Source organism: Denticeps clupeoides, chromosome 5 (assembly GCF_900700375.1).
Source record: "Denticeps clupeoides chromosome 5, fDenClu1.1, whole genome shotgun sequence".
Taxonomy (NCBI): domain Eukaryota; kingdom Metazoa; phylum Chordata; class Actinopteri; order Clupeiformes; family Denticipitidae; genus Denticeps; species Denticeps clupeoides.
This window is the reverse complement of record NC_041711.1, coordinates 13,375,819-13,400,103: the sequence shown is the minus strand read 5'-3', so window position 1 is coordinate 13,400,103 and position 24,285 is coordinate 13,375,819. Positions and strand designations below refer to the sequence as shown.

Sequence of the window (24,285 nt, the reverse complement as noted above, 5' to 3'; positions counted from 1 at the left end):
CACCTGTCGTACTGGAGCGACGTCGCCCGCGTCATAGTGGGCGGTCCCTCCAGCAAGCGGTCACGACCGACGAGATCTGCGATTGGCTTAGAGGGGCCCGGGTGGGCGGGTCTCTGGAGTCCGGGACGGGCAGCTGAAGGTCCGCCTTTCCTTGAGGGGAGAATAGCACGTCGTTACCTAGCTGGCCGGACCGACATATAATCGTTTTCGCACGTTACCTTGCGCTTTTTTTTATTTAGAGACGCTATGAGCGACAACGAGAAGGACTTTGTCGAGCGGGTACGTAGAAAACGCAGCAGATCCGGCTAGATCGTGTATGTCGTGTAAGGTAGTGGCGCGGTTTGTACGTACGCGGTTTGCAGGCCCGAAACCACTAAAGCTCCCGCGCGTCGTAACGCAGATTAACGAAGGGCCGATTTACAACGTGCGCTACATATGGCGTTAGTCACGATCTTCTTGTTTTAAGTGTTTGTTACTTATTTCGATCGCATTTAAGGCCGGCGTGGGTGTCGATTTTGCGCCGATTCTTTCTCGATCCTTCTGCCTACTTGGTTGGATTAAATGGCGCTCGATCGACCCGTAAAACGCCGCAGCCGACGGGCTTTCGTTTCGTCAGACGGTCGAAAAAAAGACTTGGTTTTTATGTTTTTTTTTTTCTTTCTCTCTCTTTCTGGGTCTTGTTTCCACATACAAGATGCAAATACTGAACACGTAATTTTACATATTAGATTTATTTCATTATTCAGAGTCTGACTGTAATTTTAGCAGCGGGGCCCATCTACAGAATACCAAAGAGTGAAAATGTTCTAACTTGTTTATGTAAAATGTCGAGTTATTAATATTCTGCCTTGCACTGTATGCTGGCTGGCCTTGTGTAGATCAGACCGGAACTAGACAATGGAGTTGATGTTCAATATATATATATCTATCTATCTATCTGTTCTGTTTATTTCTAGGTGTGTGTTGGATGCCATTGTAACACTGTAGCCATGCAATTATGCCTCATCCTTTTCTTTTTTTATTAAGGTTAAGGTGGGAAGAAAGAAAAAAGTCAAGTCGCCAAGTTAATGAGACTAATTTGACACTCAGATGCGTGAAGCTGAAGTTTTAAGAATGCATGCTAATAATCTGGCCAGAGAGAAAAGAAGTTTTCCTCAAGTAGAATGTATTGGCTTTGGGAGAGATGGGGGAAGAGGAAAGAAGTCAGAAGTCAGAAATAAGAAACGGAAGAAAGAAGAATGTTGTTGAAGTTATGAAGTTAAGATCAGAAGTTTTCGGGGGATAAGATGCCGGCGCTAAGTAATTTACTAGTCTGTTTTGTCACATTGTGATCTGTCTTTCCTTCTCTTTCTCTCATCCTGCTCTCTCTCTCTCTCTCCCCCTCGCTCTTCTCTCCTTCTAGTCTTCTCCTCCCTTCAGCGTGCATGCCTCTATCTCTCCAGCAGTCACATTAACTATAAGACAAGATACTGTGGTGGGGAAATGAATGCCATCTCATTCTGCCTTGCCCTTTTAAACTAGCCTGAACATCCTGGCTCGTCTGTAACAGTACGACTCCAGATTAGGCAACTTTATTTCTGCACCGCTGTGTTTTCCATATTTGTCACAGCGTACAGCCTTCTACATGGTTTGCTTTTTTCCATAAAGCCATCACGGCCTATTGAATGCTAATGCTATGAGGGGCCTAAAGGAATGAGTTGTAGTTGTAGCAGCAGCAGTCCCTGTGTCTGTGCGAGGTTGCCGCGGCGACGGTTCTCACGCCGCTCTGGTTTGCTTAGGACTCCCGTTCTGGCTCCGGGAGTGCGAGCCCGCGGGGTTCTGAGAAATCGGCCAGCCGCTCGCCGGCCCAGTCTCCCGCCCCATCCAAGAACGGCTCCCGTCACTCGCGGTCCAAATCGCGCTCCCGCTCCAGGTCCAAGTCCAGGTGAGTGAATCGTAATGAATCCCAATCCAAGAGATTCGGGTCAGAGATTCTGAGTTTACCCGTTCTGGGCTCGTATCAATCTGCAATACTAATATCTTCCGACAGGTCCCGCTCGCATCGGAGTTCTCGCCGCCGCTATTCCCGGTCCCGCTCGCGCTCCTACCACCGCCGCTCCCGGAGCCGCTCTTACAGCGGAGAGTACCGGCGTAGGCACAGCCACAGCCACTCCCCCATGTCCAACCGCAGACGCCATGTTGGCAACCGGGTAAGACCTCACTTCCTCTTACAAATGACCTGCTATTGACCTGTTTTTAATATAAAGCGCCTTTTTAGTTGCCTCCGACACAAGTTAAAATTTGTACAAGTTGGGGTGTAGAATGAAGAACGGTGAAACTATGTCTTGAGAGCGAATGAACCTCAGACTCTCAAGACCTGACTTTTCATGTCTCATACGATGTGTGTCTGGTCTTACGACGGTTCCTAGTCTCATAAAAGGCCACGCTGAAGTAACAGTGCTGGTTCACCGACATGCCACTTCTGTACCCTGACCTCGCATTCAGACAAACCCAAACCCCAACAACTGCCTGGGCGTCTTCGGACTGAGCCTCTACACCACAGAGGGGGACCTCAGGGAAGTGTTCTCCAAGTATGGCCCTCTGAGTGACGTCTGCATCGTGTACGACCAGCAGTCCCGCCGCTCAAGGGGATTCGCGTTTGTCTACTTTGAGAACCAGGAAGATTCCAAAGAGGTTCGTTTTTACCTATTATCTCTTCATCAGAGGGTGCTAGTAGCCTAGTGGGTAACACACTCTCCTATGAACCAGAAGACCCGGGTTCAAATCCCACTTACTACCATTGTGTCCCTGAGCAAGACACTTAACCCCGAGTGTCTCCAGGGGGGGGCTGTCCCTGTAACTACTGATTGTAAGTCGCTCTGGATAAGGGCGTCTGATAAATGCTGTAAATGTAGAATGACCAGACATGCTTCATCAGTGGATAGGGATTTTGTCTGATTGTTCCTCACTTATTTATTTAGTACTGTTGTGAAGTTGTAAATGTCCTTTGTTGTACTTTTTTGTATTATCCATTCCTGCAGGCTAAAGAACGTGCCAATGGCATGGAGTTGGATGGCCGCAGGATCAGGGTAGACTTTTCCATCACCAAGAGACCACACACCCCTACACCTGGCATCTACATGGGCCGGCCCACCTAGTGAGTGATTCTGTGCTCCGGAACTGAAAGCACATTGCAAGAGTAACCTGTGTAACCCATTCTGTTGGTATTGAGTTGGGAATTTCCGCAAATCACATACTTGGTTTTTTTTTAATAGATTGCTTGTGTTAGTTCATTTTAGTTAATTTAGGGTGATGGGTATTTAATGTGATTGGGGAAGTCCAATTTACGTTTTAAAAATACATTCCTAGTGGGACGTCTGATTGGTTGCTCTGGATTTAGAATCAGAATTTGTAGCTGCTGTAGTTTTGACTGTGATCTGCCTCAGGTTTAACATCCTTAGCAAGTTGCTGATTTGATCTTGCTTTCCTGGGTCTGGCTGGTCTTTTACCGGATTTATTCTGACCTTTTGCTTATGTAATCCTTCTCAGTGGTGGAGGTGGTCCCAGTGTCCCTCGCCGCAGAGATTACTGTGACCGTGGCTACGACCGTGGCTACGATCGCGGATATGATCGCTACGAAGACAGAGAATACTGCAGATCGTACAGGTTAGAACAGCCGCTTCTGTAAAATTGTACTACTGTACTGCATACTCGTACATGCAAGATAAATGTCTATCTTCATGCAATTGTTTTGTCTCTTTCCTTTCAAGACGAAGGTCGCCATCTCCATACTACAGCCGTGGAGCCTACAGGTCTCGGTCGCGATCACGTTCTTACTCTCCACGTAAGTTGGAGTCTTGTTGACATGGAAACAGATTTTTGGTTCCATTTTGTGAGGAGACTACAGATTATTTTAGAAATTGTGTTCCAGTGAAGATCTCTCAACTGTGTCCAGCTGTTTCCTCTCCATATTGTAATGGGAACTCTAAAGAGTGGAACGGAAACAAAAAATGAAGGAATGTATCGATTAAAAAATGAATTACTTTTGGAAGCATGTCTCATCGTGAGCATATTTACGCTGGCAAAAGGAACTTCTTTGTGACTTATTATGTATGGAGCTATGATGTGCTACAACGTGCTTCACGCATTATAAAGACACATTTTTAAACCTCCTATCTGTGGTTTGTAACTGTCTTTTCTTTTCTGTCTCTCTGGCAGGTCATTACTGAGTGAATGTGACCTTTGGAGAGGGGAGGGGCTGATGAGATGGGGTTACACATGTGTCCTAAACTAACACGTCTTACTACTGTGTAATGGCGTCGCTTCTTATTTTGTAGTGCATTATTTGTGTGTGCTGTGTTTTGTATGAGAAAACAGTGGATGTAAAGTTCTTTAGTTGTACCACGTATTCTTGATAATCAGCTGTCATATAGCAATAAAGTGCTTTTCATTTTTGCTGAAGTCTCATGCTGTTATTATTGTGTATTATTTATTGGTATACATTTATTAGAGTGAGAGCTGGACAAGGTTATTGAGGCACCCTTTAAATGTCTAATTTTATGATCCAACACTGTACATCTGAGGGCTGAGGCTTTTTGTTTATTAAAAAAAAACTACATTTTTATCAAACTAATACTGACTTTAAACTACCAGGCAGTGAATAAATTAAAATTTAAATAGAGGATGAAATGTTTGTTAAGAAAATTATTATTATTATACTGCCTCCGTAGTTAAATACCGCTAACGTTGATGTATTGACAAAGGCCCACTGGATTTTGTCCCACTCAGTATTTTTAGTTTTTTTTTTTTCAGTGACATTTTCGTTTCAGGCGTAATTTTCTAAAGATAATTGTTGTTGTTTAAAATCCTTTTGTACGTTTTACATTTTGTTGTAGCGGTAGGTTAACCGCGTGTCTTGAAACGTTGGCGGTTCAAAGGACACTTCTAGCACTTGGCTCCGCCATTTGTAGCCAGATTATTATTATGTGGGGTGGGGGCGTGGTCACGTACGACGTAATCATTCTGCAACGTAGGGGCGTGGTCGGGCGCCTCAGTTATATGGGGAATGCCCGTAACCCACACCTCCACACTGGACAATATCACTATTTTTTCAGCCCGGGGTTTAAAAACTACCAACTGTCGATTTCATGTGTATTATTATTATTATATATTTTTTTTATATTTGTTTAATAGGATAACATTATATTGATTTTCACTTCACGTTTTGGTTCATTTCCAAATCGAATATTGCAATAATAAAAAAACAAAACAAAAAAATATATATATATATAATCTGATTGAGGGCGGAATAAATAAAACCAGAAAATATGGTGCAGTCTTGGTAACATCGTCCGTCCGGGGGACCTTACAGCGGTGCGTAAAGGTGCGTCCTCCTCCACCAGCCCATCCTTCCATTTTTTTTGGTCGCTCGCATAGTTTCACAGCCTTTTATTCAAAGGCGGCGCCTGTGCCCGATGGAGTGACGTTGAAAACGCATCGACTTTTCCTGTGCGTGCCCTGGCCATAAGTGATTTACTCGGAGCCGAGTTGGTGTCGGTGGCTCGGGTTTGGGCTTTAATTGTTTCTTTCCAAGTCCTCCTCCCCACCCCACCCCCCTTTTTTGTTTTCTTTTTCACCCCCCCCCCTCTCTCTCTCTCCCCCCCCCCTCTCTCTCTCGCTCTCTCTCTCTCCTTTCGCTGATAACAGTTACGGCCCCGGTGCGCCGCGCCGAGTCTCTCTTCCTTTATCACCCAGCGGATCATGAACAAACTGTACGTGGGGAACCTGAGTCCTTCGGTCACGGTGGAGGACCTGAAGCGGCTCTTCGACGAGAAGAAGCTCCCCGCGGCCGAGCAGGTTCTGCTGAAGCACGGCTACGCCTTCGTGGATTTCCCGGACCAGAAATGGGCCATCCGAGCCATTGAGACTTTGTCAGGTAGGCGCAGCTCCGTCGCTCCTGTCACGGCGCACGCGTCGCGACGCAAATCCGCCCGCAGAAATAAACAACAACAACAACAACAACAGCCGTGACCGCACTTTCCTCCTCGTGTCACGTCCGTAGCCTGACAACCGGCGGTCCCAGGTCGAAGGACCGGCCACCCCCGCCCCGCGCCGCACGCTGCTCGGACGCCGCTCCCGGTTCCGAAAGATGGAGACGCCGCGGGCCACGTGAAGGCGGCGAAAAGTTCGGCTCCGCGCCGCCGTGCCGCCGTGCCCCGGGTCTCCGGAGGGAGGGATGCTGCCGCCGCTCCTGCCCAATTAGCCGCGCGGCGGACGGGACGCGGCGGCGGGCGCGCTCATTTTTCGCTCATTTTTTGTCCCGATTTTATTGAACGCGCCCCGCCGAAGTTAGCCGCGAGATCGCGGCGCGTACGCGTGCACGCACGCCCCGGGCAGGTATGTTCGAGGGGGCCTGGACGTAGGTGGCGCGGGGCTGGAGGAATAACGCGCGCCGCCGAGGTGACGGGGTGACTCCGGCTCAGGGCCACGGCGGGGCCTGTTCGCGCCACGCTCGCTCGCTCCCCGCGGGGCCGAGAGCCCGGGCATCAACAGGCGACAACCCGGGTCCGGCGACGGGGTTACGGGGTCGGCGTGGGGTGTGTGTGTGTGTGTGTGTGTGTGTCTTCATATACATTCCACCCCCCTTCTGCTGCTCTCTGCTCCAGCCTGGGCCAATACACGCACAGTCGTCATGGCGCCGACTTTTTAATAAAACACACACACACACACGCGTACATACATTCGCTTTGTTCCTGGTTATTGGTTCGCGTTATGTCGTGACAAATCACTATTATTTCATATTGCTATGACACGATTCGTGTTTTAATACACTCATTCTTCCTATAGGAAAGGCAGAGTTACACGGCAAAGTGATTGAGGTGGACTACTCTGTTCCAAAAAAACTAAGGTAAAGTTGTTGGGATTTTTTTTTTTTTACATTTTGTTTGTTGTTGTTGTGCTTGGGTGCTTTTAATATGAACTACACAATAACCACGTCTGGCACTTTTTGTTTGTAGGTGTGAGTCGTGTTGCAAGTGCTTGTTTATTTGTCCTAATGCCGATATTACGTAACCGCGGCACGTTGTTTACGCGCAGCCGCAGTGGGATTAAAAACGCGGTTCGTCCGCCTTCCTATGGACGAAACGCGAGCACGGCGTGCGATCGTGGACGGATCGTGGCTGCGACGCGCTTCCTGTTGTGCGAAGCCCTTCCGTCCACGCGGGCCGACCGAGGCCACGAGCGCCGCCGTGAAATGTCCGCAAATGTGCCCACGTTCGCCATGCACACTTCTCAAAAACTAGCGTTTTAATAGATGTTTAAAGACGAAATGCATTTTCTTTCTGAAGCCATAACGCAACCTGTGCAGTCCAGGCCTGTTGACACGCACAGTGGAGGCGAAGGCGCCATTTTATTTCTCCTAATTGCGTATTTTCTTTTTTTGCGTGTTAAGTAACAAAGGGCTTTATTAAAACGTTTTATTTCGTTAATTAGCCCGCTTTAAATTGCGGCGTTTCCCACCCGTCACGGCCTACAGGCCTCGGGCCCGGTCTGCACCACGTGACTGCGGCTATACGTTCCTCCTGTACGTCCCGCCACGCACACGCCCCTCTTCCTCTCCTCCTTTTTCACGCACACCCACACAAACAGCGGGCAAGGCCACACACGCAGCTCGTGTCTGAGTGACCACGTCCCCCCCTCTCGCTTTTTTTCCCCTTCTTTTAAGGAACAAGGTGCCATTTCCTCGACCGGAGCAGACACGGAATGGCGATTCTTTACCGACGTCGCTATAGGCCGCACGTAAAGGCGAGCGACCAATCGCGTGTCCGCGCCGCCTCTGACGTCACGACGCGGCCTGGGCCGGGAGGCCGCGCACACTGCTTGCAATACACAAACACTGCGCACATTTCGCTAGATCCGGCCAATTGTCGTTCGTTTACGAGGCCGGGCGGCCCGCTTTTGTCCGAATTTATCGTTTACGTGCCTGGGCGGGAGGATTGCAACGATTGTAGTTTTGTAGTGTCGCGTTCAAAACATGTGCCCTTGGAATACGTTTTTATACCAATTCTATCTACGATACAATCACGTGGATACGATTAGTTTGTTTTTAATACGTGAAAAATAAGTTGTTTTTTTCTAATTCACTGCTTAAGATATTTTTGATTGTAAAAAGTGTTTTTTAAATAAGTGCCTCAGTGAAATTTTGTAAGTAATATCTGCCTTAAAGGGTCCATATAGAAAAAACGATGCAATTAATTAATGCTTTATTTTATTGATGAAACTGATTTATTAGCTCTTTGTTTAAATGGGTAATATTTGGTTTGTCTTATTGTTCGTTTGTTCTTGCACACCCAATTGCATGTGGTGCTATTGAGATGGATCACCGAGTGCATTATGGATTTCTCCACGATTTTACCTACACATTACCACTTAGTATGTAATAACTTGTGTAGAGCAATGTGAGGATGCAGACATGGTTATTATTTTTTTTCTTTTAAGTTTCAGATCTAGAAGGCTTTTATCAGCTCAGTATTGTGAAGATGGTTAATGTGTAATAGGAGCTTCTGTTATAGGTGGAAAATGCATTCTTCTTATGCTGCGTTTGAGTCACTTTTTGAGGGCTTTTGATAAAAGGCGCTGTTAAAATGGCAATAAAAGGCTTGTTGTTTAAATGAATGGTTGTGAGTATGCAGACCATTTGCAGACAATTTTTGTAACATATTATTGGTAAAATAATTTCTTTAAATCAGAGTTTTCAAACTAAAATTTCTAGGATTTACATATATGATTGATTCTTATAACCTTGATATACTCAAAACACATTAAATGTAAACAAAAAATAATCACAATATATTCAATATATTGAAGTCATACATGCAAAGGTAGAAAATGCAAAAATTTCATAATGTTTTTTATTGACTTTATTTTATTTTCAGCTGCTCTGTCTGTGTTTATAAAATGAAGGTTATTTTATTTTTTGGATTATTTAAAAGGTGTTTACATTGCTAAAGTCACAATATTATTGCACTGCACTAGATTATTAGGGACTTTTATTTAATGTTTGCTGAATTGACCAAACATTTTGATCGTTGTTACGATTGTATACTACCTTTATGAAATGTTTTAATATTGTCACCAACTAAATATCACTTTCAAGAGTGCCATAAGTTTATAATCAGCTCTTGTTACTGTAGTCTGGATCTTCTGTATTTTTAATGAAATCTATTTTTAAAAGTTAGGTGATATTGCGCCTGTTTGAATATTGTTAGATCTACACTGTTGTATAAATACTACTTGCTTAATTAACAGCTGTTTGCAAGCCTTGTGCTAACTGAATTGAAATTGTCACTTGATCAATATTTTTTATTAAAATATTGATAAAAATCAACACAGAGTGAAATAAGGTCAATAAAACCTGATATGTTTTATTATCTTCTGCAGATTTCTTTCATAATTCAGTGGATTTCAAACGAAATCTTCTCATCATGTGGGGACAAATTGTTCAGGTCCAAACAAAGCGAATTAACAAGTGAAACTGAAGTAAACATTGAACAGAAGCAGGGATGCTGCATGAGAGAAGAGAAGTGAAACCGAGCGAGGGGGAGGGGGGGGGGGGTCCGGTGTGTGTGTGTGTGTATGTTTCGGTGGCAGCGGGGTTGTGCCAGTGCATCAGCGCGGCAGGTGGAAGCCCTCCAAACAGCGGCGCTCTCCTCCCGATGCTGGGACTGAGCTGAGGAGACAGGGTCGCCGCGGTGGGCTCTCGCCGGGATTGGCTCCGGAGTGGGGCTGAAGACAGACTTTTTAAGAGCTTAGGGGGCTATTTTGGAGTCTTGGCTTTGGATGCTGGGCTCCGCATGGGGTGTGTTGGAGACATCGGGTGGTGGACAGGTTCTCGGTGGCATGCTGTCCTGAGTTAGCCTGTCTGTAGAAGAACAGCCCACTGCTGTATTTCTGGAGTTTGGCTGGATCTTTACATAAATCCTACATGTATAATGTATAAGGTCTGCATATAAAATGCTTTGTAGCTCATTTATTATGGACTGTAACTTTGCAAATGGTGATTTATAAGCCCGTATAACTCCTGACCATGTAAAAAAATGAATTATAAATCGCTATTGGCTGTAGGCATAATTTTGCCATCACTGGCTCATTTCCGAGAATGACTGATTGTTTTTGACTTGAGTCGTGTCCGTGATGAGGTGGGGATGGAAGCATTGTGTGTCTGCATTTAAGAAGCTTACTGTTAAATGGTGGTTCTCGTTTTTTCTGTCTCTGTGTGTGTAACATGAGTGCAAAGGATCAGGTAGAGTGCAGCAGAGGTGTGAGTTGGACCAGGTCGCGTCACCTGACGCGCCGGAATTAGCGAGATGCCAGTGACGGAACGTTCCCCCAGTCACTCCTCAACACTGGCAGGAGATGTGAACAGCAGATGTGTCACACACAAGCGTTCACGTTTGACATTCTGCTCAGAAAACAGTTATTATCACACACCCAACTCATACATAATCACACTGCTTCATAAATACGTCCATGTTTTCTGTGTTAGACGGTTTATTACTGTAGATTAGACTATAAATACGTTCATTGTCCCTCCTGCACACACACGTACCAGCATGTGCTGCAAAACCAGCCTGCGGTGCTGTACGTCGTGCTGAAAGCCAGCTTCCCCAGCACACGGCACAGTGGACACGGCAAGCGTCCACACTCACACCAGTCTATAGATAGAATTGACACCAGTTTGCTGGGGAGGTTCACTCCTCTCAAGGTATTAGTCTCACTGATGAACGCAGGAGCTGCAACTTGCATTTCTGCAATGAGGAGCGGGCGTGCGGCAACGAAGGTGTGGTTGGAGGGACTTTACTGGGATTAATGGTGGCTTTTGACCATATGTTGTTTTAAATTGTTCTAATTCCATTTTTTATTACAAGCATAAAGATGCAGGCATTGCTCAGCTCATACTCAGTGTGGTGATGGAACTAAGTCCAGTTAATGTATTGCAGCCATTTGTTTGCATCATTTTTGCAATGATATGAAGTACATTTATGACTTGGAGAATCATAGCGCTATTACTTTACAATTCTGCATTGCTGTCTTCAGTTACTCAGTAATAACAACAAAACAATAAATACATATTGTATAAATATATATGTATATTTATATAGTACAAATGTTGTATGATGGAGCTCATATAGTGATTCTGATTATAAGTAGATTTGAAAAAAAACGTTGATTTTCAACTCATCATTTATATTTGAGTGATAGAGATAGACGTTTTCTTGTATCTCAAAATCTAAGGGGAGAGAGAGTAATAGAGTGATATTTGACTGTGTGTGTGGCTTTGACAGAGTATCAATTTCATAACTCTCAGTACCACCCTCATCTCATGTCTAGGCCATGCCAAATTTGAGACCTGCTGTTCCCGAGGAAGGCAAATTTGCCGTCCTTATGGTGTGTGTGTGTGTGTGTGTGTGTGTGTGTGTGTGTGTGTGTGTGTGTGCAAGCACGTGCTCATTTGTCATTTGCGTGCTCATATTGGGAAGAGAGATTGGGTATGGAAGCCTAACAGCTGGCAACTTTAGCTTCAAACTTCCTCCAAAACAGGTGCCCTGTTGACACACACACACGCACACACACACACACACACACACACTGTACATGATTCATAGCTCTGTCACACACAAATGCTATAAATGAACAGAAAATGCCAGAAATGAAATAAACCACCAAAATAAATAATTTTTCTCTTTCAATGATGTTATATATTTTTTGCTGGAAAAAAATAAAAATGCATTTTGTTGTAAGTCTCCTGGAAAGCTCCTTTATAGTCATACTGTACGTACAATTTGCATGTGATGAATACGCCGCAGATGTCTGTCTTTTGCAAATGTTTCTGTTCATGGTCACTAAAGGCATATTGTGTGAAAGCAATGAAAAATGATGGACAGTGTGGTTTCATTGGAGTGCGTGCTGATTGTTGACAATACGGTTTCCTTCAGGATCAATGCACGAACCCGTCACATTACATGCATTTTTGGTGATTTTTCTTGTAATACATTCCTTATTGGAATTCAGTGACGTATATGTTTTTGATACAGAACCCAAGGCCGTTCACCCCTTGCGCACACACACAAACACGCCCATGTCTAATCTGGCACCAGCCTGCCTGCCCAGTTATTCACTCATAAATATCAACGTTCAGTCGTAGCAGCCCTGACGTGTCTGATTGGCCAGTGTGTGCTCATTCACACCGCTAACTGTCTATCCCCCTGGAGACCACAGGTACGGCTCAAATTTGGGTTTCTGGTTGCTATAGCAACCCCATAGCAGTTGAATGGTATAGAACCAAGGCTTTCGGGAGCACAGAGCCTCTGATTGTGAGCGTGTGTGTGTGTGTGTGTGTGTGTGTGTGTGTGTGTGTGTGTCCTTCTGTCTGTGTGTTTTATTGGGGAAGGCTCACAGCAAGAAAACAGCCAATCGACCTGAGACTAGCAGCCGGTTCATTTGTGCAGACGAGCCGAGGCTCGGACTTCATGTACTAACGAGAGAAAGAGAGCGAGCTAGAGAGAGAGAGAGCGCGTCCTTTATCCAGGGGTGGTGGCGGATCAACAGGTTTTGTAACATCCGTCAAACAGCATGATGGAGTTGACAGGAGTGAAGGGGAAGGAGAGGTGAGAAAAACGAAAAGGGGATTTGAGGGTAAGAGTGAGCGATTGCGGGGCGTAGGGGGGGTTGACCCCTTATAATTCCAGATTCGCATGTGGGTACAGATGAAATCCTCTCTTAAGGTGACAATTTAAAAAAAAAATGCACTATGCATGATGTCATGTGCTTGTGGCTTGTGTCTCAATAATTGTTTTGTGAGTGGAAGCCAATCCTGTACATGTGTGTATATTTGATGATACACAAGTGTCACCGTGAGGGGAGAGCTTCTTCCACAGATGACCAGAAGATTTCATGATCTTCTCATCCTGCACAGCCTGGGTGATGTGACCTATGAAGGACATATATTGTTTTAACAAAAGAATTTAATAAACATATAATGGATTTTGAGAATCAAGTAGTGATCAAATTAATACCGCAAAGTTGTTATTATTAGTACTATGGAGTTCTAAAATTAAAAACAAATAAAAAAAGTATGTACTTATTCTCAAAAAATTATGACTTCATGCTCTTAACATTATGGCATTAGTTCTTCAAATATTATGGCATTTATTCTGATGGCCCTTCAACTGCATTGTATGTTATTACACAAATACTACAACAAATTAAGAAATTGTCTGTGAGTCTCAGCATTAACAAAACAGGTTTTTAACTAGCTGTTCACCTATCGCCTCACTTACACATTTGCTTAGAGGCCTGTCTTTTCTTTTGTTAGTTGTGTAGTAGGATGACCCATGAGGGGTTAATACACGGAAGTATTCAGCAGTTGTAGGTCAGCTGTGGTTCTTCAACAGTCTGGAAGCAGATGGCCCAATTACAGCACAGGCAAGGATGTGGATGGCGATCAAGCACCTTCTCATGCTGTGGGTCTATGTGTGTGTGTCGGATATTATGAATTTAATATGAATATTTATATACCTCTTGAGGACACAATATTACATCAGATCCTACAATGAGATCTGAAGACTCAGACTTGCAAATCTGAAGACTCAAAACAACAAAGTAAGATGCCTGAATAGTAATAGTACATGAAATAGTTAACAAAAACATTGTAAACAAGGCTAAATGTTTCATATTTGAGGCTCTTCAAAGCTTTGAACTTTCACCTGTGGTGACAGAATTTCGCAATCATGGATGGTAGGGATCTGAAGACGCTCCATATTTTGTCTTGTCTTTAGCCTCCATGTAATGTCATGTAGTACACATGTAGGGCAGACTATTGAGTGGTGGTGAGTGTAGCTTTATATTGTGGTTAGGGTTTAGTGTACATTTTCATTCATTTATATCCCTTTTATCCAAAGAAACTGAAAAAATAGGAGAGTAATGAGATGTCCAGCGTACAGCTCCTGCTCCTCTGAACCACACGGATTACGTGCAGGTAGCTGTGTACCTTCAGCGTTACGTAATAAAAGTGATGCCCCGCCCGGGTGAGTGCATCGCAGTGATTTAGAGCACAGCTAGGAATTTTTGTGCCAGCATTGTTTTTAACTGGCTGTTGAGAGCACACATGAAATCCGATGTTCTTGATTTAGTGTGTGTTAGGAGAGAAAAGGACGGCCCGGGTCCAAAACTCATAGAGAAACCTCAGACTGGATGTTCACATGAAATCCGGAGCTTGTACCCTCAGATGCCCGGTCGGCTCTGCCAGCCCTTTGCCATGGTGCCCTGTGCAACTTGTGACTTAAATTGGCCACCAACCTGTTGGTTTGTTGTCTCGACACCTTGTGTGTGTGCGTTTTAACCCAGACGCGCGCACACACACACACACACACACTCAGACAGGTCTTAGGTGCCTGAGCCGGAGGATGAGGATAAAGCTCTGATGAAGATAATGCCGCTTCAGCTCCAAATGAGTCACGTGATGCCAAGCGATCTAACTCTCGGAGGCGGGGCTTTATAATGTAATTAGCACTGCTTAGAGAGATTAGCCTAGAGAGCATGGAGGATGCTTGGGGCTGGAGGGGGGTTGGTGCTGTTTTATTAGTGAAAGGTCTAACAAAAGAATATTTTATTTATATTTATTGTCTTGCATGCAGATTATTATCGGCAACATTATACAGGAAATACATTGATGTCATAGATTCTACTCAATGTTTAGTGTGCGTGTACGTGCAGTAATTGCCCTCATTTTAGACAGTGTGCAGGTGGAGGTGTATGTGGGGTTAGTGACACTACCCACTCTAAAGGCCTGCCTATAATCCCAATCCTGTTTAGATTAAGGGATGATGAGCAAGAGGAATGCCATGTAGGTCAGATTGAGACACACATACACACACACACACACACACTTTTCACCCTGAAGTAGTAGGTGTTCTTGTCAAATGAGACTTTCCTTTTCTGCCACACGCTCGTATTTCACGCCACCCATGGTGCTGCGGAGCTCCAGTGCTGGTTGGCTGTTTGTGAGTGCGCGTGTACGGTGTGTATGAGCTGTGGTGGGTGTCAGAGCTGACTGGACCTGGGCTGGGCTGCTTGGACGCTGCCCTCGTTCGCTGGCCGTCTGAGAGGAGAGGCGAGGCTGGATTTGGGCACTCAGGTGGGTGTGGTGGAAAACATGATGATCTGTTGCACTGGACCATTCCAGTGTGTACGTGTGTGTGTGTGTGTGTGTGATTATGCAATTACCACTATCAAGGCACTTATTTAAAAATTTAGAAGGGTCTGATATTCTGAGTTATTACAATTTAATACTGTTTAATAAGTCACTAATTGCAATCAGGTGAATTAACAGAGCTAACATTAAAATGTCATATTTCTGGGTTTTCAGTAATGTTGCATCATCATGCTGGGAGAGTATGTGGAGTCCAATGCACAATGTCATTAAAGTAAATGGGTGGCGCCTAACAGGAAATTCTGAAATTCATGTAAATAATTCAGATGTAATGTTTCTTTTTTCCATTTGTAATAGAGCATTGAGAATATAACAAAAAAGCCTAAAGTAGATTTCATTTGCAGTCTCTCTCGTTTTAGATTCTTTTTGTTCAGTGTCGACTTTAACCAGAAGTAATGTGCATTCATTTGTTCTAGTCTACAAACCCTTACACTCTGTCACATTTGCTAGAATTGCCATTAAATGGTTTAGAGTGTGTGTGTTTTGGGGTGAGTGATCATCTTGCCACTTGCATTCAGGTACGGCCTTTGTGGCTTGGTGGTCTCCCAGCTGACTGCTGATTGGCTGGCGTTGTGTAGGGAGGGCGGGGCCATGTGAATGGCACCCGTGGAGCCCGGTGTGCTGAGCGGGGGAAGCAGAGAGGCCTGACTACTCCACCGTGGGGCCGTGAGCGCAGCCTGCAGCACCTACTGCTGTTTACCCTGCCAGTCAGAACCCTGCGGTGTGTAAAGGTGTGTGTGAGTCACACCGTGCATAAAGTGTGTGTGTGTCTGTGTGAGATCCCAATGTCTATAAGGCTGTGAGTGAGATCAAACTGTGTACATTTGTGTGATTGTGTGTTATACGGCTCTTGTTTTTGTGTGAATGGCAGTTCCTGCACGCATGGTGGCCTAGCGGTTAAGGAAGCGGCCCCGTAATCAGAAGGTTTCCGGTTCGAATCCCGATCCGCAAAGGTGCCACTGAGGTGCCACTGAGCAAAGCACCGCCCCACACACTGCTCCCCGGGCGCCTGTCATGGCTGCCCACTGCTCACCAATGGTGATGGTTAAAAGCAGAGGACACATTTCGTTGTGTCACCGTGTGCTGTGCTGCAGTGTTTCACAATGACAATCACTTCACTTTCATGTGTATGTTTGGTATGAGAAAGTGGGAGTGACCCTCTGTGTGAATATCTGCGTTTTTCTATATACATCAGTATTAGCCCGTGATGATGATGTCCCATGGAGAAGGTGTTCAAAACGGAGTTGTCCCCAAATGAAACAGCTCTTCAAGTTATTGAAATGAACAAAGTGTGTCTCTGTCCCTCCTTGCTGATTATTTGTCGTTAATATGTGAACCTGATCAGTAGGATCTTCCCTGGTCGACATTAACACGGGACCAAACCCTGTTTCCGATTTACCAGGAGTGCAGTGATGCAGCTTCACTGCCATGTAGCCCTGTTAGAAAACTGTAAATGTCCCCCAGGATCTACATGCTTGTGTAGATTTTCAATGCACTAAACCAGAACTGCTCTTTGATTCCCTTTGCATATGCATGGAGGATATTTGTGTTAAAAATTCAAAAATCTTGTATTGTAACAGGGTCCTTCAGCTCCCACAGTGACCTCAATCGCCTGTGGACGATTCTCTACATGATGCCTGGGACATTATGAGAACACAAGATAATTTATATCCATAACTAGTGGTCAGAACTGTGACATGTATGTAGTACTTGTCGTGCCTTACTACTGGGTATATGACATAAAATTATGACAAAAGCCATACAAGCAGTTTAAAAACTTGCCATGTGATGCACCGGACCAGAAAACTAGTCTCACTTGTTACAATAAACTTCCACAATAAAAATCTGTGAAGTCTACAAACATTCAACATATGCAAAACCAATATATACAGCTAAAACGACCAAGATGGTGTGATGGCGGGAAAGTGCAAATATTATATAATTTTTTGGTTTCATTGTCCAGAGAATCGCTCCTGTGCCACATTTTGTTCTTATGTTTGTCCGGCACTGATGATAATGTCAGACCTTATTTGGTGTATTTATGTGTGTACCCTTATATAACTGATTGTGTGTATACTCACCCCTGTTCTTAGAGTCAACTGATTACTTCCTGAACTGTAGATGAAAGAAAAGCCCTTCATTATTGATGAACGTTGTGTTATGTGTGTGTGTGTGAATGAATGCACTGAGCTTGTGTGTATATGTGTGTATTGTCTACTGGCGTATGAGTGTGTATGCAAACGTGTGTGTGTGTGCGTACAGTAGCAGTCATGTTTCTCAGCTCTGTGTATGTATGTATGAATGTGTGTGTGTATGTATGTGTGTGTGTGTGTGTGTGTGTGTGTATGTGTGTGTGTGAGAGAAATTGGGCATTTTATGTCCAACATGTCTGTATGAGTCATGCAGAAACCCTGGAATGTTACAGAAAAAGACATCACTAGTATCCACCACACGGCACTCTCACACTCCTGTACATTCACCATTAGAATTGACCAGCGGGCTGGTGTAACCTCCTGCATCTTCTGATGTCAGAGATCAAAGATGATGCAATAAATATGTGTGTATGTCTGTACAGGGGTGAGGGTGTGTGCACGTGTACTTTTACACACCACTTGATGTTTGTTTTGTTGCAAATTTCAGTTGTACATATTGCATGCGTGTTTATTTAGGAATCTGTCTGTAAAACCGCTCAACTCTGTACAGAGAATATGTGGATATAATTACTAAATGCCATTAACCTGAAGTTCCTTTAATAACGGCCAATACTGAGCGCTAGCCGTTCTAAAAATCCATTTTAATTTATGGGTTCTTGGCTTCTTGCGGTTGCTCCTGTCCCAGGATCATCCGCTGTCCCCATTCGAGCTAAATGTGTGGCAACTGTGCTCATTAGCATAAGGCTTGTTAGTAATTCACTTCTATATAGGCCACTCCTACAGGTACGCATGTCACCAAGTGCAGCCACGGAGAGAGAGAAAGAGTTTCTAATAAAAAGGCCCATTTATTTCACATTTATTGCGTCTGCATCAATTGCACTCATCACTTTCCCATCTAGTTTAGCCACTGCTCTCTCTCACTCTCCTTTATCTTCCCGCTCCCTCTCTCCCAGGTGAGGATCTCAGAGCACTGATGCTCTTATGTGCTTAAGGGACGAAGCAGGAAACCAGGTTAATTCAGATTAGATGTGTCCGTGGGTCCAGCCCAGGCCAGCAGCCTCCGGTCGGCCCGTTGTCGTGCTCACATCCCTGAGCCTGTGTGTGTCGGACCGGCGGGTTTCCGGCCGTGCTCGGCTCCTGAGTTTGAGCTTGCAATGTGTGTGAGCAGCACACAGTCCTGTAATAGGAGAACATTACTATTGATACTCTGGAGACGTCGTATGCGCCTGTGGCTACAGAACACACACACAGCTGAGAGTCATAACTGCATGTGTATGCACACAAACACACACACACACACACACAGCTCTTCTGAATTCTGCTCAGCCTCCAGCTGACTGCTTTGTAAAGCATTTTTTCCCCAACATGGAATTTTTATGAAGCACAAAACTCCCTATCGTACCCTCACACCCGAATCACACACATTGAGTGGTTGGACCACTGTAAGGTAGATACCCAGCATGCAACTGTTCTTCGTTTTCTCTCACATGGTCTGTTCTTAGGTCCTTTCCTGCCTCTCTCTCTCTCTCTTGCTCGCTCGCCCGCTGATGAAACGGCGGAATCTCGGCTTGCCGGCAGGGCTGGATGAACTGGGCATTGTGTCACGCAGCGGTTTGGGGTGGGGGGTAAAAATGTTGCGAGTCATCGTCTGTTAGGAAGTGTGTGTGTGTGTGATTGTTGTAAATGTGCATCCCTCTGTCTGTGGCCACGTTAAAGCCACTGCTGGCGTCTCGCCTGTGTGTTGATCTTGTTACTAAGGTGATGTAGCTGAGTGATCTTGTTACCGTTAGCGAAACGATGTGCCCACACACACTCAGACTGTAGGACAGCTTCCTTAAACGATCACACACACAGTCATGCACACAAACACACACGCACTCTCGCATTAATCTTTTAGTCGACACTCGTACGTCCTTGTCTCATTTATTTGCACATCGGGATTCATGAGGTAGTGATTCACTTCAAAAGATGGAAATGAAAAAGCAAAATTATTAGGCGGCCTTTAGATTTTCTTCGAGGAGCAGAAAGGACAGTGGTGGCCTAGCGGTTAAGGAAGTGGCCCCGTAATCAGAAGGTTGCCGGTTTGAATCCCGATCCACCAAGGTGCCACTGAGCAAAGCACCGTCCCCACACACTGCTCCCCGGGTGCCTGTCATGGCTGCCCACTGCTCATTTAGGGTGATGGTTAAATTTCACTGAGTGCACCGTGTGCTGTGCTGCTGTGTATCACAACTGACAATCACTACACTTTCAGAGAAAGGGTCTGTGTTCCGTCTTAGTTCATCTGGACGCTTTTCTGGAATTTGTGGTGTCAGTTGATTGCAGCAAATCAAAGCGACTACACACTTGTATCTGAAAACATCATGTGATGTAACGTAGAGAATTATGGGATGCATCGTAATGCATCAATAATCAAGGCATTGATAATTGTAATTGAATCGTGAGAAGAGTGAAGGTTCACACCTCTATAAACCTTTAAAAAATGGGTTCTCCATGTTGCAGATGGAATGGGGTGGAGTCATGTGACCCCATGTGACAAAAACAACATAAATATTGTATAATTGTATAAATATATATGAATTTCTGCTTACATTAAATTTTTTTGCCATGTTCTGAAACAGTTGTTTCAAGATGCTGCATGTGAGCCAATCACACATGAGCAAATCACAAACATCTCACTTAACACTGCAGGTGTGTGTGTGTGTGTGTGTGTGTGTGTGTGTGTGTGTGTGTGTGTGTGTTGAATGCTTGATGTACTCGTGTTTTAGCAGTATGGGCATTTTAACAAATGAATTTTTATTTTATTTTGGGCAATGAACAGCAGGAATGAAACACTTATGCAATTATTGCTTTAGCACCAGAAATAGAAGCATCTCAGATTTGTGTTGCTCTGTATAATTGTCATCAGATTAAAAAAATTAAAAAAAGACATAAAGTGTCACTTTGTGAAGTTTGGTGACAGGACTGGGCTGGTGTTGCGTCTTCGCTGTTCCTGTTGATTCCTCCATGCTGTGAAAATGTGATTTTGAAGAGATGCACACTGTTTCAGGGCGATTGGTTTTAAAGTAAACTGTCTCTCTCTGTCTCTGCAGGAGCCGTAAGATCCAGATTCGGAACATTCCCCCTCAGCTGCAGTGGGAGGTCAGTGTGTTTGCATCTCGGGTTGCTGGTAGAGGAGGATGAGGTGGGAGAGAGAGAGAGAGAGAGAGAGAGATGGGCTACATGACAGAGATGGAGCCTCAAGTCAGAAAATGACGAATGTCTGATTCCACTCTGACTTGAAGGTTTATGATCCATGTTGCAACAGGGAATTCTCATCTCAACGCATATCATGACTAAGTAGAGAAGCTTCATTTTTCAATAAGCAGAAACAAGGTTTTAGACATTTTATGTGCAATAAAAAAATTATTTAAGTGTATTTTAGAGTTTACAGTAAAATAAATTCAGATAATAATAAATAAGTTTGGATGATCCCATACCTCTCTAACTGGGCTTATCAGCATCCAGTTTTATATAAGGATTTTCACAGCAAGAGTCAATAGAATAATGCGGTGAGCTGTAATGCATGATGACCCAAAAACATACATGATTCCAAATGGAACCTTCTGTTTTGTTCTGCCTGATCACTTAAGCCTTCAAGTTCATCTCCTTAAATTTTTGGACTTGAGTTGGTCTTGAGCCCCGTCTCTGCTGCGTGCTTGTCTCTCCGCGCTCAGTTTTTAACGGGCCCGAGTCATCCAGCTCCCGCTGTGTCATTTCTGACCCACTTCCTGCGGCTCGTTATTCATTTATCTCCTCCTCCGCCTCTCCATGCCTCCGATGGCTGCTCCTCTCTCCCCTTACAACCACGCTGCCCCCCCCCCAGCCAGACGGAACCATGCTGGAACGCTGAGAGAACGTTTCATGACAATCGCTTCGTTAACGGCAAGATTCTCTTCTGGCTTCCAGAAGCGAATAGTGGCACGATGATTGATGACCAACTCCGTCTGACTCCATTATTACTGCATGTGATGGGCAGTCTATAAATCATGGGTCCCTTTTTGTTTCAGAATTCCCTGCTGTATTAGTTTGCAGCCCTGATATTGTTCAGATGGTGGAACAAAATAATCACTTTTTTTTTACCCGCTAGTAAGTGTCCTAAATTGTGCAGATTTTCACAATGATACGAGAACAGGCGCATTTTGTTGAGTGATTAATGTTTGGCGCACACAGCAGAAGAGAGGATTAGAATCCAGGATCTCCTCGTTTCAGTAGGTCAGAGAGCAGGGTGAGTGATTGGGACTCGGCTCCGGTGAGGACGTTTCTCTGGCAGCCGTGTTCCAACCAAAGAGGATGAACCCGTGAAAGAGCCAGATCTGACGTTCTTTTCTTTCCCGTAATTTGTTCAGGTATTTGTATTGAAAAATGACAGCTTTTCTCCTGCCCTCCTCAGGTGTTAGATGACCTTCTGTCACAGTATGGCTCAGTGGAAAACGTTGAGCAAGGTAACGTATCAGTGTGTTCATACACACACACACACAGTTCTTGCTCCCACATTCATCGACTCAGGTTGATAAAGCTGCTAAGGCTTTCGCTCAGGCACAGAACACTTAAGGCCTCTAGTAAGTGGGTGTGGGTGTATGTATGTGCGTGACAATAAGTGTTTAGGAGAGTAAAAGCGGTGTTTAACAGTTGCCTCCCATGAAATTCTGGGTTCTGTTTCATCTGTTCCAGGCCTCATTGGGACTGTGTGTGTGTGTGTGTGTGTGTGTGTGTGTGTGTGTGTCTGAGCATCTTTCAGCATGTGCGTGTATCTGTGTGTATCTGTTATGGGTACTATGCTGTGATGAGCGCGTGATTCAGGCATGAGTTGCAACAGGAAACCGTTTGTGAGTGTTTTGTGTGTGTGTGTGTGTGTGTGTTTCTGATTCAGCAAGATCAGACACACCACATGATACCGTCCTTCTCCTCTCCCTCCATTTCTCCATCCTTCTCTTTCATCATCCCTCACACTTGCTCTTATCTCGCGTACCCACTAGCAGATGTCTGTGTTTTATTATGGTGACGCCTGTGATCTGGAGCCCTGATCTAATGGCAACACGACAACAACCACATATGTGTGTATGTGTCTATAAAGTTGACTGACACTAAGTGTGTGTGTGTGTGTGTGTGTGTGTGTGTGTGTCTGTGAAAAGAAAGACACACAGTCGTACTGCCAGGCGCTGCCAGCAGGAGTTTGACCCCCGTCTTTAGCCCAGTAATGGCTGAGCATGTTTAACGCGGTGCTGATTTGCAGCCTGTACACCCCAAACTAATGACTTGTCATTAAGCTGTTTGCTCATTAGCCGCTACGCTCCCTCCGCACGCAGCCGGCTCCTGCGCGGTTCTGTAATGAGCACCGAAGAGGAGCGTTCAAAATGCATTTTAAAAATCAAGTTGTTTGTTACAGATGCCCTGTAACATTTTTATTTGAGTGTTTTTTTTAGTTATAACACCCAGCTTGGTGTTCTACCCGTGCTGGGTTCCCCCAGGGTTCTCTGGTTTCCTCCTGCCTTCAAAGGCACATACACTAGATGAATTGGTGACTCTATATAGATGTGAGTGAATGGGACCCACTCCGCACCCAATGTCCCGGGGTGGGCTGATAGTAAGTCAGTGAGTCAGGACTATATATTTGCACATTGAAGAGGAGTCAGGAAGCATGACATATGGGTGCTTTTTTCTGGTCGCCGCTTTGACAAATAGGCGGGCTACCTCCTCTCGACCTTCATGACTTTTCCTCATCATAGGCCGCTTCATGAGATGATCATCATCATAAGTGAAGAAAAAGCAGCTAACATGGGACATCGGGATTGTCTAGTCCCCACTGATTATGTGACATGGTTGAAGGAAACCACGAGTGTGAAATGCTGTCATCACCCAGTCATTCGCTGCATTGAAAAGCCTGAAATATGAATATGTTTTACTATATAGTTCCTTGTGGGTTCCTTTCATAGTTCTGACTCTCTATGAAATACCCATGTTTGCATGTTAATGGCCTGTGTGTGTTAGTGACTATTTCTGGATGTGTTACTGTCCTCGTCTACCCCATGTGACCCACACATGGAGCCGTAATCTGGGGGCTCTTGCTGTGTCTCACTGATGGTGCAGGAACAGATGCAGGGTGCTGGGGAGCGGGTGTGTGTGCATTTTTTACACCAGCCCACAGCAAATGATAGACAGTTGGTGTCTAGTTGTGGATGCGTGTTGGGCTTTGATCCTATGGTGGGGGGGTTTGTCAACAAGGAAGAGTCTCTGCAGTGTATGACACTATGTCCATATTTGTGTTTGTATATTTTGTGTGTGTCTGTTGCATGCATGTACTTGAATGTCCACATACTCGTTCTGTGTGTGTGTGTGTGTGTGTGTGTGTGTGTGTGTGTGTGTGTGTGTGTGCACCCCTTGTGTAAAGTGTTCTGTGCTTTGATCTCTTGTTTCCTGTGCCTGGAGGCTTTTTGGGAAACAGTAAATGCAGGCACTGAAGTGGCCCTGAAGTGTCTCCACCACAACACGTTACTTTTTGTATTTGTGATTGTGTTTCTATATGTGGGCCGATCTTGTTTTCCTTTCTGTTCTCTGAGAGACGTTTCTGTAATGAAAGTTGAAGATCTCTCTGTCCCTCATTCTCTCTCTCCACAGTAAACACGGACACAGAAACAGCTGTTGTGAATGTCACTTACACTACAAAAGAAGAAGCTAAAGAGTAAGGAAATCCATCCTTCTGGTCAAATTGTTCATCAGCTTTAATGTCCTGGTGTCCGTCACTTGATCCAGCTTGTTCTCCATGGTTATTAGCTAGACCAGTGGAACTAGATGGAACTATACTAATATAACATGATAAATCATGATCATGTTTTCTGTGTGTGT

General features: G+C 44.7%; 2 protein-coding genes and 1 long non-coding RNA gene across 7 annotated transcripts in view; all 3 read left to right on the top strand.

The window, feature by feature from the left end:
* Positions 1–125: 125 nt before the first annotated feature.
* LOC114790166 (transformer-2 protein homolog beta-like) lies at positions 126–4,435 on the top strand. Of its 3 annotated transcripts, none has more exons than XM_028979960.1 (8): positions 126–279; positions 1,779–1,924; positions 2,030–2,189; positions 2,485–2,673; positions 3,021–3,136; positions 3,529–3,645; positions 3,750–3,823; positions 4,198–4,435. In XM_028979960.1, exons 1-8 carry the CDS (start codon positions 247–249, stop codon positions 4,206–4,208), a joined length of 846 nt encoding a protein of 281 aa, XP_028835793.1. In that variant the 5' UTR covers positions 126–246; the 3' UTR covers positions 4,209–4,435. The 3 variants fall into 3 exon arrangements, with proteins under 3 accessions (XP_028835793.1, XP_028835794.1, XP_028835795.1); XM_028979961.1 differs by having other exon boundaries at positions 127–279; positions 1,027–1,924; XM_028979962.1 differs by having other exon boundaries at positions 131–1,299.
* Positions 4,436–5,435: 1,000 nt separating this feature from the next.
* The window catches only part of LOC114789679 (insulin-like growth factor 2 mRNA-binding protein 2), a 33,812-nt gene continuing 14,962 nt past the window's right edge, over positions 5,436–24,285 (top strand). Inside the window, exons 1-5 of one of the 3 annotated variants that reach the window (XM_028978923.1) lie at positions 5,436–5,914; positions 6,826–6,886; positions 20,493–20,541; positions 21,833–21,884; positions 24,058–24,121. In XM_028978923.1, the coding sequence (XP_028834756.1) occupies positions 5,740–5,914; positions 6,826–6,886; positions 20,493–20,541; positions 21,833–21,884; positions 24,058–24,121 (401 nt within the window). In that variant the 5' untranslated portion in view covers positions 5,436–5,739. The remainder of the gene's footprint in view (positions 5,915–6,825; positions 6,887–20,492; positions 20,542–21,832; positions 21,885–24,057; positions 24,122–24,285) is intronic. The other 2 variants (XM_028978924.1, XM_028978925.1) reach the window with 2 other exon arrangements.
* Positions 14,675–18,253, top strand: LOC114789681 (uncharacterized). Its single transcript, XR_003749708.1, has 3 exons — positions 14,675–15,172; positions 15,766–15,978; positions 16,828–18,253. It is a non-coding gene; the product is annotated as an uncharacterized LOC114789681 (long non-coding RNA).